Source organism: Schistosoma haematobium, chromosome 1 (assembly GCF_000699445.3).
Source record: "Schistosoma haematobium chromosome 1, whole genome shotgun sequence".
Taxonomy (NCBI): domain Eukaryota; kingdom Metazoa; phylum Platyhelminthes; class Trematoda; order Strigeidida; family Schistosomatidae; genus Schistosoma; species Schistosoma haematobium.
In genome coordinates, this window is record NC_067196.1 from 73973608 (window position 1) to 73987813 (window position 14206).

The window sequence follows — 14206 nt, forward strand, 5'->3', positions numbered from 1 at the left end:
CCTTTTGAAATTTACTAAGGATTCAGTTTTGTTTGTAATGCGAGTTAATATTGAGATCATTCATAAACGTTGTACTAAACTATAACTTGTGTGTTTGTACTCGTGTGGGGACGAACCCTGGTGAGCTCAAGGGAGCTCTAGGAAGCCCTGAAAGACCTGAATGTACCCTATTTAAAATCAATTTTGAAAGAACATTCCGGAATCTCGGCGCATAGCTTCCAGATTTGACAAATGCTAAAAACTGAATATCCGAGAGTTTTGTACCATAATTTCACGCTGTTTGGAATAAGATTCCTCCCTACTTGTCCTCTGTCGTCTAACTTGCGATTTGAAGAGTTGAGAATTACAATGAAATTTTCTGTTCATGAATGATTCTTCGCATGAAAGATTTCTACTTTTCCAGGGCTAGAGACTAAATGGTACTCCCACGGTAAGGGTAACTATGCAGTTCCAAATTTGACTTTTCATGTGGATCTCAATAACGACATGTCAGCTGAAGCCGGAACAAACGTTTAGAAGGCGAATGTGCAAAAATTGTAGTTTAGAGCTTCAAAAATTATCTGCAGAAATCTTATGGATGGTCTGCTATTTCGCAGTAGCTGATAGGTGCTTCAACGTGAATTGTCTCATAATTATCACCAAGGTAAGCATATGTAAACAAAAAACAACATTGAGTTGTCAATTATGGAGCATTCAGCTATGTCAATACTGAGACCATATTAATCCTCTGTACGTCGTTCTTTCGTTGGAAACTGTAGTGAGCTGTTGGAAGAAGTTCAAAGAACTGTAAATAAGTTGATCCCTAAAATCACAAAGCTGCCGTGTTACAAGAAACTGGCATAACAAGGTCGGTTTCTCCGTCATACTGAAATACTAGAGGTGACTTGGTCACAGTTCCTTTGATTACTTATTCATAAACTTGTCTTTAACATGTTCTCGTCTACTTTATAATTCCAAAGCAAATCTTCGAGAACACTTTACAGTTCACAAGCCCAGAATAAATAATTTGTTAGCTTTCCATAGACTTTTCCATCGAATCACCAATGAGTGGAACTCATCAACTTAAAACTTGAATGAATATTCACTCACCGTCACAAAAGAAAGTTTGAGATGGACCACGATAGCAAGAGTCGTGATTTGAGACTGGTGGTTAAGATGAACTTAATGTTCAGCTGAGATCTTGCTAGTAATCAATTGCTATCCAGTAAACACGATCGATAGTTGCTGTAGACATGAAGATATATTATTTGTTGCATGTACGTTTCTTTATCTCCATATATAAATATAAGTGTGTGCAATGTTATAAGTCATTTGCTTTTATAAATATCGTGCAATCAACGAGGTGCTTGAATATATGTACTCATATTACCGTAGTGCCCGCTTAATAATCTACTTTGCACGAAACACCTCTACTTACGTACGCCAAGCAATACCGGTCTACGTTTTCGTAATGTCGCAATTACGATTATAATAAACACAAATATATTTACGGCTGAAAATGCAATCTAATACAACATTTAACAGCATTAACAGTTGGTTAATGAAAGTAATAATGACTACTTTTAATACTGTGTTTATTGTTGAGTAAGTTTACACAGGATAATAAAGTGTTAATCTGCTGTTTGTGCATCGATGAAACTAGTGTCTTGCTTAATTATTTAGAACTCACTGAAAGTGACTTTTCAGCAGCCAGGGCACAAGTATCACCAAGTCTGTCGGTAATTTTCCATTGATATCATCTTCGTTCATCCAATGCCTAGATTACATCGACTCTCCTTTCTGCCCGTGCCCATGCAAATAAAACAGGATGATCGGAGCTAAAGTTGTCAGTTATCGCTGACCGAAACAACTAATACTTACAAAGTAAAAGTTATCAGACAGCAGTCTCACTTTTTGTTGTTTGTATTGTAAGTAGAACCCGTACTGAAAACTTCTGGATATTCTTTATATAGTGCAATCTGGTCTCAGCGAACGAAGCGGATCCTAGTTACTAGTCAGTCTTCGGAAGGAAGTTATCTCTCTCCACCTCCTTGTCCTTGGAAACCAAAGGTTTGCAATCGAGTCCCACAACTTGAAAATGTGCTTACATGCTTACCTGTAGATATTTGCACTTTCAATGTCTTCGAATCAGTTATAGTGACTGCATAACCTGTAGGTGCTGTAACACATTCAACCACCTGATCTTAGGATGATGACTGGATTGGCACTAATCCAGACTTTTATTATCCTCTGAAGTCAGTCAGTTCGTCCAAGGATCACAAATCATCTATGAAATCTCACAAGGATGATTATGTATCATCCGGCATGGCTTTATCACTTACTTATTCTACTGTAGAACCACGAGGAACATTCGCATTTCAGAAACTTGGACCTGGAATATCACTTTAAATTATTTCGAAACCTGGTGATTTACGTTTTCGATCATCGCACACATGAAAACATCGAAAGCTTACTTGAATCTAGTGTAACTTAACGAGAAACTTCCTCCATATATTGAGTATAAGTGGTCTAAAACATTAAAGAATGTGTTTGCGTTCATTCGACCGTCTTTCGAATTCTTCACAACTCATCAACCGTCTGCTCAGTATGATACACGCAAATGCACCAGTCAAGTCTACCAGAGTATTTCTCGAACAAGAAGCACGGCAAGTGGGACTACCGTAGCAGAAAACAAAAATGTTGATTATTAAGGGTAGAATTTATTAACTACAGTGCAGAAAGTACCAGTCATGCTAATGAAAAACAACAACAACTCCAAACTCATTGACCATCAGTCATCTATCTAACTCTGAATAGAACAATGTGTCACGCAGATTATCAATCAATAGAATCGTACGTGGTTACTTTTAATTATATTATTTACTTCCCTGGATATAACAGACTCTTCAGAAAAATTATTCAGCCGCTGTCTCTTAGAAAATGTCATGCAGCGGCAACTAACCTGAGGTTTGCACCAAGGAAGACAAATAACCTCGTTTATGTTGTTGACAACGGGTTTGGCGATTTTAGGCATACGTAAATATGTGGAAACTTAAGAACTCTGTTAGACTACACATACGAAACCGACCTAAAGCGCTTTAAATGCGAAATACCCGATATCACCCAGGCCGTTTAAGGTCGCGAAAAAGAAAGAATGGTCAAGTTTGAAAATCGACCATTTTTCTTCCGTGTTTATCAAGTCAGTGGAGATATACTGGAAGTTGTCACGTCAACCAATTTTGTCGTAGGCCGAAATAACGGTTATGCTTGCGTTCATGTTGTCAATAAATTTGTCAGATCATGATTCTGTGAATCTTGTGGTAACTACTACTTTTATTCATCAAGTAATACTGCGTTACACTGAACGCGTTCCGTACATGCGGGATAATATCACAAGTTATAGAGGGCTTAATGATAGTCGTCCTTGTCTTAAAGTAAACCTTCAGATATTTGAAGCTAAGGTTAGTTCTGGCAGTCATTTTGTGAACCATGCCTTAAAGTCTGGAAGAGTGTAGTCTTCACCCATTAAACAGCTCGTCTTTTCTTAGTTATGTCTTATCAGCTTATAACTTATACTTGGGGTATATAAGCCTAAATATTTATAGTCAGGGGTGACTCACATATCAGCCTATTTTAAATAAGAATACTGATCCTAATCAGCCCACCTGCAAATACAAAAAAGCACTTTGTATGCTGCTGTTGTTGTGCATTATAATATGGTGTTTAGTTTAAAAAAAGGTGATAAGTGTGGTCATTATGCGTTTGTGGACTTGTGGTGGTTCCCAACAAAAGGAGCTTATAAACGGTACATCGATACACTAGTTTAATAATAATATACCAAGAAAATTAATAGTAGAAAAACTAGGTGTCTGTCTGTGAGTAAAAACCAAGAGTAACAAAATATAGTTACGATACAAATGGTATATTATGCAAACAGACAATAACAGTTACTATAGAATAGATGTTACTTGTGAGCTGCTTCGTGAGAACAACAACCACAAATAAGTTCACTCGATTAACGAAGGTTCCTCTGCAAGTAATTGCACCAACGGCGTATTGAGAAAGAATGCGTCCAATAGTATTATAATATAATAATCCGTGCCAGAATTCCAACGTGGTGTTCGGAAGGGCTAAAGGGATGTTATAACACCATTATAGTATTCAGTCAAAAACTGTGGTCAATAAAACAGAAGAACAAACGGTGTAGATAACGGTTTTCATTTTCAAACCTCGCGGTAGTAAAATCGTATATTATTCATCGAAACAATTATCATCTTTGTTAACAAGTAATACAGAAAAACAACAGATATTGAATAAAAATGTGGTTACATATAAAGTGTGACAAACTAGAGAGAAAATACGGTTTTTATTTTGTCTTTACAAAAATCATTGAATATACGTCACCATAGACTATACGTTTAGCTTTGACCATATTTCAATATTACTTCCATCAAACAATTTCTCCAGCATTAACACAGACAATTGGATAAACAACTGACTTGTTACTTTCCTGAAAAATGCAGTATACTTTCCTATAGGAGGAGTGCTAAACGTCTTATTTAAATGCAATTGAATGGGGACAAACGTTAATAATCTGTTCAACACCTGGCAGCGTTATTTTACCGGACACCAAATGTCCTTGTACATCTTCCCGTAAAACAAGACCTATATAGAATTATTGACAACCCTAGGATATAAACTCTATCTACTACACTAGTTTTTTCTTCTGATTACTTCATAGGTTTACGTTTCTTATTCTTACTTTGGCAATGAAGTTAGTGTTGGGACTTTTGAAGTCTATCTGTTCGTACCAAAACTTTTTTTAAAAAAGCATTATGCGTCGAATATGTTTGAATTCTTTAGTATTATTTCCATGTGAGACCGATGTATGAACACACTATGTTTCAATCAGAGGATGATGGGAGTATGTCAGTAATAAATAACAATGCTATTTGCTATTATCTTTATGGATGTACTTTCCGAAATTTAACCGTTGAAGACTGTTGTTATTCCAGAAAGCTGGTATGGCAACATTAGCTCATCACAAATAAGGTTTTCAGAATTCGCAATAATTTTTTCCCTAAAATCTGCATCTCGTCATTCAAATAGTATTTGAAGCAAGCAGATTATTTACTGAGTCTATTTAAATATAAGAATTTTCTGTTTGATGACCAGTATTATTCCGATTAATGGGCTTGAAGACTATCCCACAAAATAACGCAATACAAGCATATAGATTACGAGCTGTATCATGTGGATAACCTGGAATAGTCAACTACACGAAGTATCTGTAGTCTAAAACTCTTGTGTGTTATTCTATAAGTTTACCAATTTTCATACTGTATATTTCACTTTGTTACTTGTCATCATGTAGGCAATACATTTCTATTTTTATTTTATCTACTAGATTTTGATAAGCCAGATCTACATTTGTATTTTCTAAATAGTCCATTATAATTTTCTAAGTATATCACGCTCTGTCTTACTAGTTCTCTTTATACCAGTTTAGAATGATCTTCCATCAACAACCAAGAAACTTTCACTGAATGGTCAGCTCTTTAGTGGTATTCGTTCTCAAGGCACAAATCTGCATCTAAAAATTACAAGCTTTTGTAGAGGATTTCAGTAAATCACAACCTGATTAAATAAATAAGACCACAAATGTAAATTATTTGATCTAGATTTTCAAACTTTCTAAGAACATCTTTCTATCTATCTTATACAGGCATTTTAAAAAAACTACATGGTTCGTTGTACAACGAACTTACTTATCTACTAAGAATAAGAACACACAAATGAATAAATGTATCTCTGGCCGTCTAATGGAAATTCAGAAGTAACAAAGCAGAGAAGCCCTTTCAAGTTCATTTTCTATCCCTATTGAAAGTTAGCCAATACTCATATTGAATATTATGTCACCTAATAATCCTGCTTGTTCTAACTACATTTATTAATCGATTCCTATTATTATTATTATTATTATTATTATTATTATTATTATTATTATTATTATTATTATTATTATTATTAGTAACCTCCTCTTCTGGTTATCCCGTTAATCACCTTTACTCATTTTCAGAAATACTTGAGTTTGTAATATTATTATTAGTCCAAACACTGTCACTTGATTGGTATGGATCTTGTTACTAATCTAATATATTATAGCAAAGCTGTGATTAAAAAGAAACATTTTCTCGCTCCTTTATTCACTTTTACATTTCTGAATGGGAATACTTAGTCTTAATTCACTTATCTACATCTTATATGATTAGTATTCTATGTACTTAAGTAAATATACAGTTATTAAAAGTTTTCTGTACCCGTTTATCTATCTAGTTGCATATAATGAAGTTAATCATGTTTACCGTTCAAAATTAAATTGTTTTAAATTCACTTGGCATTGTTTACTTGTAGCTTTCCATTGATGATTAGGGCTGCAATTGATCAGTCTCTTATTGGCATATGTGTATACTGTGCGTATTGCATCGATATTGCCTTAAATCACAATCATTCTAAGCACAGATGAATGATGACTAGCAGTGGAATTTAAGACGCGCGTTTCGTCCTATTTGGGACTCATCAGCTAGGTGTACCTGCATCCCAGAAGTAATGTTCACTCTGGGACTCGAACCCAGTACGGTTCACCTCCACTGCTAGCCAGTATCCATCTTTGCTTAAATTACTTTAAGTTGAATGATTTTTATGAAAAAGAAAACCTCTTACTGACATTTAGGGCTTGTACCTGAACACCGATTACCACGACGTTCAGTGCTGATCAATTTTGGGGATGGTTGGAAGAAATTGAGGGGCGGCAAAACCAAAACGTGGCAACAGTCCTTGAAGTTACTAACTTCTAGTCTGAACCATGTTGGCAGGTGAAGATTACTTGGTTGGGGTCGGCGTGACTATTGTAACCAATGGCTGGAGACTGTGGGTGACATGGCTCAAAATCGATTACAGTGGTGACGGTGTATACACTCTCTATCTTCCCTTAAACTAAGAGATTAAAATTGCTTCATATCTTTCTTTCTACGAACCAATTCTTTCTTCCTGTGCTATATTCTTATACACAATCTTTCTTTTGTATATTACTGTCATTGAAGTAACCACTTCTATGAATTTGGTGTTGATGTTGTTGTGCTAATGAAGTATAACAACTTGGACCGATGCACATATGTGCCTGGTCCTACGTTGTAACTGACTGACTGACTGACTGACTAGTGCTTATCATTAATTAAGTTTTTAATTTAAGGCATTTTACTAATTATATATTAATACATAGTAGTAGTAGTAGTAGTAGTAGTAGTAGTAGTAGTAGTATAAGGGGAAAAAAGTATTCATATATTAAATAATTTCATTAATCACTCATACTAAAACTTTATTTTCATCTTAGAAATAATCTACACTAGAAAATTTCATCTTTGTGCATTATGAACAAACTAAAATTGTGTCATTTGAATTGTGAAAGATTTAGTATAAGAAATAATCATTTTTGTTTACAACCATTTGTATAAATATATATGTATATGTTCTTAAACATGGAATAATTGATTGATCTGATTTTTCTTTTCCTTTTCTTTTTTTTAAATTTTCATTCACTAAAACAAGTGCTGGAATGAAAGACAGTAAAATTGAAATAATGGAATTCTAAAAAAATTCAGTAAAAATATTCACTGTTCATCAAGGATAAGTAAATTTCAATCCAATATTGTCTACTAATATATATATATATATATATATATATATATATATATATATATATATATATATATATATACGTATATGAATTTATTACATTGAACTGAAAGAAAAGAAACCGTAAGTAAAACAGGTTGATTTCATTAGTTATATATCAAAGCTGCCCAGTTGTCAATCTCACATACATTCAACGAATTTATCCGAAATGGATATTATTCAAGAAAGAAGTTACATATTATAGACATCATGGTGTAAAATGTTTTATGATTTATGTTCTTCAAATTTTAAAGTCATTGGTTGATTAATTGATGATGTAGTACCAGGTGTTGTTGTTGTGACTAATTTTTGATAAGCTAAATGTTGTTGTATAATCACTGTTCTTATTAAACCCGGTAGTGCTCTTAGTTGTTCCTGTAAATGAAAATGAAAGATTTTTTTGTTTACTGAAAATCTTTGTAATCTAAGAAAAATTTTTTTAAAAAAACAATAAAACTGTAAACAAATTATGTTACCGTTCACATCGAGTCAATGTATTTTTATTTATATTAATGAAATTATTCTGGTTAACATGGATTGTTTCTCTTTATACTTCAAATATAGGATAATCTTAAAAATTGATATCCGAAAGTTAATTTTAAATTCTCCACTAAACGATTTAATTTTTTTTTGTGGTTATGTCATTCATAATACTAATGAGTAGCATGATTTCACTTCAAAGAAAAAGAGATTTAAACATCAGAAATGCTCTTTCCAATAAGTTCTCATCAGATGCTACGGTTATAAATCCAAATTAATTTAATAATATGTAGTTTTAATTGATTTATTTACCATAAATTTGTCTATTACCCATAGAACACTAATATGGACGGAAAATCTAATGAAAACTTAATGAATAGAATATTCTTTGTACATATATCTGTGTTTTTAATATGATGGAAATTTTTTAACGAATCTCGCGAGGTGAACTCGTCATCGACTTGCGCTGCTGAGGAGTCCTACAGTAGGACGAAACGCCCGTCCAGTGCTTCCAGGTTTTCCATGGTGGTCTAGCTTCAATTGACACATGATCTCAACCATTGAGATTAAAATATGACGAATAACCTTTTCGCTTATTTTGCATACTAGTTGGATTTTTTCAGAAGTTTTATTCAGTGCACATCAAAAGTACTTAGGTTTAATGAAGCTGTGCCGTATAACTACGATACAATAAGTGATTGATGAATAATTATCGTTGATTAAAAAATGGTTTTGAAACTCCAAGTAGTTAGATTATAAATTCAATCGATTTGAAGAAAAAATTTACCTATGTTGTTATCGTAACCCTTTAAAGTTAAAGTAGCTTCGTGTACATAAAACAGTTAATAATGCTTCGATTTCTCCGAAATAGAAATTAATCCAATTTATTAGTGGTAAGATGTTAGAAATTGATTATGCCTGTTACCTCCTGTGAGGCATCGACTACCGATTAAAGATCTCGAATCAACCCTTCCTTTGGCTCTTCTTCCCAGTTTTTCCCAAGTGATAGAAGTAAGAATAGTGTTTTTAAAAATGTTAAAACCTTGCCATTGTTAGCAGACCTTACAGTATTTTTGCTGTAGCAGAAATTGACCTACCTGTTTGGAGATCTGAGTTCATGACGTAGTCAGCGATCTAAAGATTCCAATAAATATCAGTTTTAGTGAACCGTTACTTTTTCCACGCCATACTTTACATACACACATGTATTTTATTTTATTACTAAATTAAAAACGTGATAAAAGTTTGAAAAATGGCCTTATTTTAGTTGTGATCATCCGTATCTAATCATTAGTATACGTTAATGATGTGAACAGAGAAACAAGAAGCCTTGACAAACTACGAAAGCTATTTTTCGGGACGTTATTTCATTTAATTCAGAGCTTGTAAAAGAGCAACATTTATTTTTGTCTCTAGTCTATTCTACAGATCATAAGCTTTCATTTGGTGTATGGTTTACTGCCATAGCCCTTTTTGTTCCAAAGCTATTGTAGTTTAAACGTATTATTTTGTACTCTTTTTTCTACGCTAATCCCCAGTTTTGGACATAATTGTATTTTCCTAATTATTGCACGTTGTGGTCGGGTTATTTACTTATTCATGTACCTTTTACACTAATCTGAAACCGGGAACCAGATCGGAAATGAGAGTAAATCGAGTAGCATTCCAGTTGACTCATCCTCTCTCACTCACGTGCTTGTCATCCAATCAGGTGATAGAATAGTTTTATTCCCTATACCCTACTCCGAACTCACGCGTACTAGCCTCAAGGTTAAGCCGGTCAGCGTCAAGTTCTTAATCTAGATTAGACAAGTTACCCTCAGCACAAAAAGTGGGTAATGAGATCAAGGACGTAACAGTTAATTAGATGAAAAGTTAACAAGTTCATTCTCATTAGTAATTATGCTTTGGTTACAACATATTATTTTAATGTTGTCATTTTATCATTAATTTATTTAATTAAAATTAAGTTTATAATTATTTTCAATTTAGAACTTGAGAGCTGACTGTTCGAGTAAATATCATTGTTATTTATTGAAGCTAGCAAAGTAGTGTAATTATTATATTGTCATAAGGAATACAAGAAAAAAACATTATATATTACAAAATAGACTGTTAGTTAGAAGTGGCTATACCACATTGAAATCCAGACATATTATACAAGAAAAAAGAATCTAAAAATTCTTGAGAATCAAATCGTTAGAAATCTTTAATTTCTCAGAGCACATTGGAAATTCATTACATTTTATCATTTATCAAAAAAAAATTACCAACTCCTTTAAGTTACATTGACTAAACATTTAGGAACAAATGAATTTTGGAAACACTATGAGGATGACAATGGTACTCCGTTATCCAAACATTAAGATATTGGATAAATAATCTATTGCTTTATATTATAAAGATGTAATCTTATTTTGTTTTAACATATGGAGTATATATTGGAGTAATATAACTAATGATAGGACGCACTAACAGTTGAACTGTAGACATTTATGAGATGCGTTATTTTTTTACTTGAGGTCAATACAGGCCCGACTGTGTTGTCAAGTTGTACCATTTCAAAAAAATATATAATGTAGATCATTTAATTAATTGTACTAAGTTCAACCCGGTTAAAGTTGAATCAAGTTTCAAACAAATACTGGAATGAAGAAGATAAGTATCAATAGTTTATTTTGTCCATATTAATTACCTTAACTTTGTGATCAATAGAATCTTAATCTGTCCGTCTTTTATCAATTTTGGCTAAATCTAGCACAAACTAATCTCATTAGGTAAAAATCTTGACGAGCGGTACCAGTTATCGTTGAGAGAATCAGGTATGTGGCTGTTAGAAATGAGCATTATTAACCAGCGAACCCAAACTTTCAGTTTTTGTGTTGATAGTTACATGATTGAAGCAACACTAAACTGTTAGATAGGGAATATTTATTTTCGATGATGCATGCATTTCTATTGAGATAAACCATTTATTTTTCTAATTAATTTGATGCTCTACATGATAAGTTTATGGAGTGAAGTTCACTACATAAGTCAAGCTATTCTCATCATTTAAAAATATATCTGACTTCTATATTCATAGAAGAATTGTCATGGAATCATAATCAGTTGTCGATTATGAATTGCATTCTCAAATGAATGAATTATGTAAACTTCACTGAAATCCATCAGAGCAAAAATAGGAAAGATAAAACTTGATATATACTAAAAAAATGTCAATTTAGTTCTAATCTGTCAGTCCATACGCGAATGGTCAACCAACTATGTGGTTAGAAGTCAACCGGTCAAAATAGTCAACAGGAACATGATGACAAATAAAGGTAATGAAGTTTGAGTAGATAACTAGCAGGAAATAAGGTTATGACAAATGATTGACTTGACGGTTTTACAGTGATCATTAAGGTCAGTAATTAAACAATCCAGCTGTAGCAAACATCACACCTCAATTTAAAGCGATCTATTCTAGATGGCATTATTAGTATAACAGCATTTATTCGTCAGATCCAAATTACGTATTTAAGTATCCTCTTTATACGATCTTCAACAAAAAGGAATAGTTCACTGATCATCCCCCCATTTAAATTGTTGAATTTTATGGGGGTTTACAGATTATACATTTATGATTCATTGGCCATGTATACCTTTATACTAAATTAAATATTGAAGTATATGGTGACTTTTACTCTCATCACTAATGATTTTACGTATCACAATGTTATTTAATAGATAACCATATTGAATTAACGATTTATTTCATCATTAAAACTCGTCATTTTCCTATTCCTGTTTCTTGTTAATGAATTTATTACTTTATTTTAGCATAGGATTTTGGAAACCACACAACATAATATCTCAACTACTTATTATAACTAACATCTACTGTACTAAAAGAGCAGAAATTGTAGTTCAAGGGCCTATTCGATAACTCTGTGATTTCTTGTGGCAATAAGTCCTGAGTGGGTCTTCTTTTCAGGAATTTATAGCAGTTAGCTGAGTTGGCCTCTTCAATGTGCATTTACAAATTCAGCTGTTCCTGTGGAGATATCTATATCGGGCGTACTACCAGGCAACTTAACCAACGAATGAGTGAACATCTACCAACTTGGTATATAAAGGGCCAGATAAAATCTATTCGCAGTTCTATTTTGGCACATCTCATTGATAGCGGTCATGTTGTAGATAAATCGAAATCATTTCGAGTTATCTATCGTATACCTCCATCAGTTCCCAACAGAGTTCGTCCCCGCCTCCTACATATAGCTGAAGCCATTGGAATTCGTACATATAAACCCGATTTTTGTGTACAGAAGAAATTCGTAACTCCCCTATCCCTTCCATGGCCAGTTATAACTTAATTAACGATTTTTTTCTTTATTATTATTATCAATTTATTTTATTCTATTTTTGTTATCATTAGCCTTATTTTCACATCTAGTATTTGTTTGTAATTTTCCGCCTCTTGCCGTTTGTATTCTTCACTATCTAATTATTTACACACATCTTATTACGTAATGATTTTAATGTTTTGTGATTACTATTCCTAGTCTATTTACCCACGTTTGACCTTCTATTCCCAACGTTTAACTATTGATAAGACTTTTGTTATCGTATTTTATCTTATTATTCTTACTACTATCAGTACACCTGTTTTCCTACTATCAACTTGTATTTTTACCTATTATACGTAGAGACTTATTTTATTTCATTGTGATTATTGCCCCATATTGCCTTGATTGGTTTACATTTTCGTATAAGTTATTCCATTTAACAATTTTAGATCAAGCTGAGGAAATGAAGTTTATCAGAATTATGTCATATTAGTACAATACATTTGGTACAGTCTGATCGCACACTTATTGATTAAGGCATTTATATATAGAAAATAATGACCAACTAGATAAACCGAAATATAAAAGAAAAACAGAGATCATAAAGAAAACATCTAAGCAACACCTCTCTTTAAATAATGTTCACTTAATTGAGAAGCTTTTTCAACAGGATTTTCCGAGTAAATATCAAATTCAAACATCTAATTTCTCGATTTATTAAACCATTGAACTTTCGAACTTCAGTGAAGTGTTTTTTCTTGTACACTCTTTCCTTCTTCCTCAGAAATCCTTTTAGTTATGGGGAGGTAAGTCGGTCAAAACTTAGAAAAATAGTTTCAGTGGAATAATAAACTTCAAAGCAGAATTTAAGATAACAAGCGACAAAATCATGGTGTTTTCAAATAAGTCATTCCTAAATAAATCCCAGTTCGTCATATGAAACATAATTTTCAGACCTTGGATATTTTCTTCTGAGTAAATTCCAGCGTATAACTTTCCCTGTCTAATGTGAGAGTGTAGTATTTCCAAGCTTACCACTTTAGGGAGAACACAAATAATATAATGATCAGAACTAAGGAATCGAGCACGTTTACGCGACACATGTATTCCCACATCTTTCGATGAAAATCAAATCTCAGTGCTCGTCCAAACGAGCGGGGAAACCGAGTACATTTTGATGACTCAGTGATGGAGTAATCACGTTAATTTATATCGACGCATATAATTTAAGGTAAATTATTCAAGGGAGTAACAGTGAATTCATCGAATTCATCAACGAAAACAGACAGTGTAAATGAGGTGCAGTCCAGAGTCACGTAAATGTTGCTAACATAAACATAATTGTACTTATCAGAATGGGTTTTGTGGAGATTTTAGAAATTTCACTGATTGAAATCATCAGTCAATTGAAGCTAGACCACAGTGGAAAACCTGGAAGCACTGGACGACCGTTTCGTCCTAGTATGGAACTCCTCAGCAGTGCGCATCCACGATCCCGCTCCCCGCGAGATTCGAACCCATGACCTAACAGTCTCGCGCGTGATCGCTTAAACATTAGACCACTGAGCCGGCTGGCATCCAACGGTGTTAATGTCTAACTTCAAACAACCCACGAAGTTGCGTCACCGTACACCATTGTCTTCAGTGAGCTGATATCTCACAACAGACCTGGTTGAACTCCA

At 33.4% G+C, this 14206-nt stretch overlaps 1 protein-coding gene across 2 annotated transcripts in view; it reads right to left on the minus strand.

Annotated features, from left to right (window-relative positions):
• Nucleotides 1-7773: 7773 nt before the first annotated feature.
• Nucleotides 7774-14206, minus strand: part of KCNN2_1 (Small conductance calcium-activated potassium channel protein 2) — a 135207-nt gene continuing 128774 nt past the window's right edge. For both annotated transcript variants that reach the window (XM_051209662.1, XM_051209663.1), the window contains one exon: nt 7774-8088. In XM_051209662.1, coding sequence (XP_051075122.1) covers nt 7939-8088 — 150 coding nt within the window. In that variant the 3' untranslated portion in view covers nt 7774-7938. The remainder of the gene's footprint in view (nt 8089-14206) is intronic.